The sequence below is a fragment of the Mus caroli genome, chromosome 9 (assembly GCF_900094665.2).
Source record: "Mus caroli chromosome 9, CAROLI_EIJ_v1.1, whole genome shotgun sequence".
NCBI classification, from domain to species: domain Eukaryota; kingdom Metazoa; phylum Chordata; class Mammalia; order Rodentia; family Muridae; genus Mus; species Mus caroli.
This window is the reverse complement of record NC_034578.1, coordinates 104349093-104355901: the sequence shown is the minus strand read 5'-3', so window position 1 is coordinate 104355901 and position 6809 is coordinate 104349093. Positions and strand designations below refer to the sequence as shown.

Sequence of the window (6809 nt, the reverse complement as noted above, 5' to 3'; positions counted from 1 at the left end):
GTTCAGTAGTTAATAGCACTCACTGCTCTTCTAGGGGGTCTGGGTTCAATTCCTAACACCCATATGATGGCTCACTGTAATTCCAGTTCCAAAGGAGCTGATGCCCTCTTCTGGCCTCAGATCTACATGGAAGCAAAACACCCAAATATAAAAGCAACAAACAAACAAATCAGCTTGCTTTGGTCATCTCCAAAAAGCATCTTCTTTGGGCTTAAAGCCCATAGGGCCTCGTCAGCTGGCACCCAGCCCGGTGCTGCTGAAAATACTTATCAGCCGTCATAGCCTCCTGCCCCCAGAGAGAAGACACTTCTCTTTTATTTGGTAGAATGTAATCCCTCCTGACAGTGTCCTGTTTCCAGAACCAAAGATCATAGCTATTACAACCTGGGCAATCAGCCAGGCCTGGTAGCCCACGCACACAATTCTAGCACTTTAAGACTGAGACAGGATTAAAAGTTTGAGGCCATCTCAAAAACAAAAAAAACAAAAACAATACAAACAAACAAAAACTCATGTCTATAATCCCAGCACTCAGTGGGAGGAAGGACATTCTGTTCTGGAGTTCCGGGCCAGCTTTGGTTATATGTCAAGACATATAACCAAAGGGGGTGGGGGGCTGCTGGGAGACTTAAACATTCAACATTATGTTGGGCAGCTATGGGAAAACTACTATCAAGAAACTAAGGTAGTTCTAAGTGATCCAATGCCTTCTGACCGCTGTAGGCATCAGGCATGCATGCATGTGATGCACATACATACATGAAGGTAAAATACTCACACATAAAAAATAATGAGGCAAGGGTGGGGTGGGGGTGGGTTGGCAGGCCTAAGGCATTCTAAGCCTGAGCGCTCTCCTTTCCACCCAATGCCTCAGCAAACATTGGTAGTTTCACAAACTAAGTCTGGCATTGAGCAAACGGAGTAGAAAAGTCTTGATCTTGTTACCTTCCAATGCTAATCCGCCATTTCTGGTATCTGTTCTGCCCACCACTTCTGCTCATAAAAGCCTGTCATACACCCAAGCCCAACTCAAATCATTGCTCCTCCGTGAAGTTATACCTCCTCTCTCTGTCGCAATAACTTCCACCTGGCATCCTTGTCGATTATGAATTTTTTTCAGAAACATCATGTGTCAGCCTCCTAACCCATTTTTCTTGCTATTTCCCCCTCAATCTGTTGGGTAATTCAAGAACCACTTCCAGCGAGTCTTCCTTGACCTCTTGAGCTTCATTGTCTCTATGCAACCAGATAAAGACTCTCCAAGAAATAAATGGAAGTTAACAGTTGGAGCAGTTCCGAATAGGCACGCCGTTCTCGAGACCATCCTTCCCAGCCTTTTTTCTCAAATATACATACTTGAAATATTTGTTATCCTGGAAGATCTCTGCTTCCAGGAAGAAGAGCATTCCTTCTCCTCCCCAAGTCTGCTCTTCCCAGCCTCCTCCCTAAAAGAGTCTCTGGACACGAGAGAGGTGGGTCAGCCGCGAGGAGTGAGGTCAGGGAGAGCTGACCCCTGAACGCTGCCTGCTTCTCTAGGGCTCTGTATTCTACACAGTGCCACGGGGAACCGCCTCCGGTGTGGTCGGGCAGACGCTCGTCGATCTCGCAACCGGGGTAATCCTGATAGCACTGCAGTGCCCTGGCATCACCGGGGACCCCTGCGTACTGAGCCCAGACACACAGGAACCTGTCCCGGGTAACGGCGCGCTCTGTACACGTCACCCATCTGTGCCCAGTAGCTGGCAGCTGATTGGCCCGCAGGCTGGGGAGACGCTGGGAGGCGAGGGGAACGGCGGCGCGCGGGCGGTTGGGCCAGCTCAGGCTTTCTGCGGACAAGGCTGTGCTTGGCGTCCTCGGATGCTGCGGGTTGAAGGTAGTCATGGCCGGGACCCCCGCACCGAACAGCCACAGGAAGCAGAGTGGCGGCCTGGAGCCTTTCCCCGGTCTGTCTCGACCCATTGAGAACCCTCCGAGCAAGCGGGCCCGGAGCTTCTCTGAGACCACAGTCCCGGACCCCGAAGACCCATTCGGTGAGCACGCGGAATTTACTGCGGACGACCTAGAGGAACTCGACATCCTCGCGTCACAGGCCCTGAGCCAGTGTCCCGTCGCGCCTCGGAACCTGTCCAGTGAGTGCCTGAGGGGCCTTTTCCCCCGGCGGGTGGTGCAGACCTCTGATTTGGCGGTGAAACATCCAGAATGTTAAATGGCCTCCCATTTAGATGGTGTGCACCCCTTGTAACCCTTGGACAGAAGAGCATTAGAAGGCGTCTGACAGAGGCAAGAGATGAAAGAGAGTCTTATACAAAAATGCCAGTTACCCAAAGGTTAGGCATGGCAAACAGGCAATGGGCAAGAAATGCCAAAGCTGCTTTTCTGCTTAGAGCTTACACTCTTAGGGAATAAGTTAAGTGTCAGGAGGGTTTGATGGGCACCTTGCGAATGTACTTAGCACTTACAGCATCTGAAAAATAGGATTATCCCTGGAAGTGTGGCTGGTCCTCCATCTCTCCAGCTATATTGTATGGAAAACCAGGCATTGGAAAGCACTCATTGCTGACCAGCTGTCATATGCGGCAGTGGTTAGACGCTACTTTCCACGAAATGGCACAAGGCAACGCTGCCTCCCCCTTCCTTGGTCCTACATCACCCGGTACTCTACCTTACTCCATCCCTGGAGCCCCGCCTCCCCCTGGAATGTATCCATTTGGTTCACCATCAGTCTTTAAAAACCAGCAGATCCTATGCCTAGCATGTTGTAGTAAATAGTAGTTATGATAGAGTCACAGCCAGTGCAATCTCCGTTCAGCTATGAGCTGAGAGTCTAGAAAGTGGGTGAGGTGTAAAGCGAGAGAATTCAGATATGCTATGCCATAAGGATTCTTTATGTGTTTATACCATGCTCGGAGCTGTTTCCTGGGTCTTTCTCAACTTGGCTTTCAAGAGTGACTCCTTCTGCATTTTATGACAAAGGTGGATACATACTGAGTATACATGGGGTTATTTTTTCCAGACAGGTTCTCGATCTCTAACAAGGCTAGCCTTGAATTTGAGATCCCCATAGCTCCACTTCACAAGTATTGGGATTGCAGTTCTGTGCCACCATGCTCAGCCTAATGGCAATTACTTTTTATACAGGTGCTCATAAGGTCCGCCGACTAGATGGGTTACCAAACAGTCCTATAAAGAAAAGCAGAGAAGATATTCCAGTTAAAGATAATTTTGAATTAGAAGTACTTCAAATGCAATACAAAGAACTTAAAGAAAAGGTATGTGACTTTTGGGTTGTTTGTTTGTTTGTGTTTTGTTTTGTTTTTTGCCTGTTTGGTTGTAATGCTGAGAATTGAACTCAGGACTTTACCTTCACACATGCTATACACAGACACTCTACTGTTAGGCTATCCTTCCAGCCCTAACTTATTGTATTTGCAGCTAATTCATTCATTTCGGTATTAAAAAGCATGTGTAAAATATATAAAAACTATAAAACAAACATCTAGATTCATTCCCCTGAAATTCCCCTGGGGAAAGAATGCCTGAAATTTTATTTACCCTGTGTATATCCCTGAGCCTATGCAAGTTTATATGCACTGCATGCATACAGGTGCCCGTGAGGTCAGGGGTGCTGGGTCCTCTGGAATCATCACAACTGGTGTGAGCCATCTGATATGGGTACTGGGAACGGAACCTGGGTCCTCTGTAAGAGCAGTGAGTGCCCTCAGCTGCTAAGCCATCTCTCTAGCCTCTACAGCTTAGGTCTTTATCTGAGGAGCATGTCATCTTAGCGGTTGCTATTTGTTAGTTTTGCAGGCTCTCATACATCTTTCATCTGGCCATCTGTAGATGCCTAAGAAAGCCAGAAACCCAACATGGGATTTTAGTCTGTGGAGGGTATGAGCCATAGTGTTAAAGCTGAAAGAATCTGTGTGTAAGTGGTGATTGGATTCTGAAACTGTTCTTGTTGAATATCTGTTGACTGGGCGTAATTTACAGCTGAAAGCAATGGAAGAAGAAATCTTAATTAAGAATGGAGAAATTAAAATTTTGCGTGACTCTCTGCGTCAGACAGAATCCGTTCTAGAAGAACAGAAAAGATCACATTTCATTCTTGAGCAAGAAAAGACTCAAGCACTCAGTGAAAAGGAAAAGGAATTCTCCAGAAAGGTGAGCCAGAGCATTTGTGTCGCGTGCTGGGGACAGTAGTGTCACCCGTCCATCCACTGACTGACATTAGAAGGAGCAGCCAAGGCCAGGCATGCTGACATATGCCTTTAACCTCAAGAGGCAGAGGCAAGTGGATCTCTGTAAGCTCTAGGCCAGCCTAGACTACACAGTGAATTCCAGGCCAGTCAAGTGAGACACTGTCTCTAAAAAATAAACAAAATAGAAACAATAAACAATGTTGCCTGGAAACATTCACCCATTGTTTAAGTACTCTCTGCCCTTAGTGAATAGCATGTATCTTTCTTCCAGGGTCTGCATTTGTTTTGGAAAAAGACTAAGATGAAACTCTGCTTTGCTGTGGTCCTGATTCTTGGCAGGAACAAATCACTAGCTTAGAACTTCTAGGATAGGCTTGAATTAGGGCTCCTTGGTAGGTCAGAAAGTCAGTTGGTTCTGCTTAGCCAGAAGGAAATATATTAGCTGCCACATCCAAGTCTAGGAATTTAAGAACATAGTAGGGCCTCAGATGACACGTAAACCAGAAATCTCAGATTCTCTGTTATGAAACCTGTTGCTCTATCAGCAGAGGTTCTGACTAGATAGACTCATACATTTCTTTCTTTCTTTTTTTTTTTAAAGATTTATTTATTATACATGTAAGTACACTGTAGCTGCCTTCAGACACCCCAGAAGAGGGCGTCAGATCTCATTACAGGTGGTTGTGAGCCACCATGTGGTTGCTGGGATTTGAACTCAGGACCTTCAGAAGAGCAGTCAGTGCTCTTGACCGCTGAGCCATCTCTCCAGCCCAATACTCACACATTTTAAAACTCCAGAGCACAGTTAAGACTTGGGCTTCCGGGGGCTGGCGAGATGGCTCAGTGGTTAAGAGCACGGACTGCTCTTCCAGAGGTCCTGAGATCAATTCCCAGCAACCACATGGTGGCTCACAACCATCTGTAATGGTATCCGATGCTTTCCTCTTGTGTGTATGAAGACAGTGACACTGTACTCATAAAAATAAATAAATCTTAAAAAAAAAAAAAAAAAAAAAAAAAAAAAGACTTGGGCTTCCTCAGTTGGGCATATTGGGAGGCTGGTACAACAAGGTTACCATAGGTCCAAGGCCAGCCTGGGCTATAGAGTAATATCCTTTTTCAAAAAGCCAAATGAAAGTTAATGTCATCTCAGACCTAAAATTCTTAAAGAAACAGACTATTTCCAGACCAGTTCTAAAACCAGAGATGATAAGTATCATTTAAGTCACAGTCAGAGGTAGGAAGGGGAGATCGTGTTCCAAGAAAACTGGTAGGTACCAGTCCCTGTCACCACTCTCCTTAGAGCGTGTTGATGCTTGAGTCAGGGTCTGTCCTGCACCCCGTTTCCAGTGTAGGGAGCCATGGGCAGAAGCTTCAGTGTCTGCCTCCATGACCTCTTCCAGCAGGTTTACATGCACATACCCTTCCTTGGAACCACCACAGAAGAAAGCCTGTTGGGAAGCCCAAACGGGTCTTTTTGTTATTTTGTTTGTTTGTTTGTTTTGTTTTGTTTTCAGATCTGGTGATACAGCCCTGGCTGGCCTGAAAGTCACTCCGTAGCCGAGGATGTTCTTAAAGTTCTCAGTCTCTTGCTTCTGCCTCCTGAATGCTGCCTTGGCGGGCATAACTGCTGCCATGCCCTGCATATTCAGCGCTGGAGATGGACTCTAGGCAAACCCCTTGCATCTGAGCCTCTCTTCCTTTTCCTCCTTCTGCTCTCCTGGCACATGTGTCACTTACTCTATTTCCTAACTTACTTAAGATGTTTTGCCCACTATGACTCTCTTTTTAGTTTCCTGACACACAAACACACCAATCACAGCACGCACTGACACACAGATTTTGATAAAGCTTCCAGATAAATCTGCTCAGACTTCCAAGAAGACCTGGAGTCTCTGTGCCACCAATACTTAACGGATGATATGAGCAGCCAAACCCTGGGAAAGCTAAAGAGGATTGAAAGTTTGGCAGCAGTTTGGGGAGCAGAGCATGGGGTGGGGTAGGGGTGGGACCCACGAAGCATGTTATTGCTGAGATAAGGTGTCCCACCAGCTCTGTACAGCCCTCACTTTTTCTCCCTCAGTCCCAGCCAAGTATGCTATGTATCTGTTAAGAGTCAGTAAAGCTAAACAGGTAATGGGCTGGCTTTTGAATCCTCATAAACTGCTTCCACAGTAGAGTCTGCTACATCTTTCTAGAGTATTTTTTCAAGGGAACAGTGGCTAATATTTGAGGACATTTATGTCACAGCAGACTTTGATAATGCATTTTTCATTGTTTTCCTTTATTAGTGTAAAGTTTGGAAACTAAGGGATTTTTTTTTTCCTTTTCTTTTTGAGACAGACTCTCACTCTGTAACCCTGGCAGCCTCAGAACTCAATATGTGGGATCACAGAGATTCCCCACACCTGCCTTTGCATTTGCTTCCTGAGTGTTAAAGGTGTGCACCACCACAGACATTTTTTTTTGTTTTGTTTTTTTGTTTTTCGAGACAGGGTTTCTCTGTGTAGCCCTGGCTGTCCTGGCACTCACTTTGTAGACCAGGCTGGCCTCGAACTCAGAAATTCGCCTGCCTCTGCCTCCCGAGTGCTGGGATTAAAGGCGTGC

At 46.3% G+C, this 6809-nt stretch overlaps 1 protein-coding gene across 1 annotated transcript in view; it reads left to right on the top strand.

Moving 5' to 3' along the window:
* The first annotated feature begins 1781 nt into the window (after positions 1-1781).
* Positions 1782-6809, top strand: part of Atrip (ATR interacting protein) — a 14707-nt gene continuing 9679 nt past the window's right edge. Inside the window, 3 exon segments of the mRNA XM_029481993.1 lie at positions 1782-2129; positions 3139-3269; positions 3994-4164. Of these exon segments, the coding sequence (XP_029337853.1) occupies positions 1880-2129; positions 3139-3269; positions 3994-4164 (552 nt within the window). The 5' untranslated portion in view covers positions 1782-1879.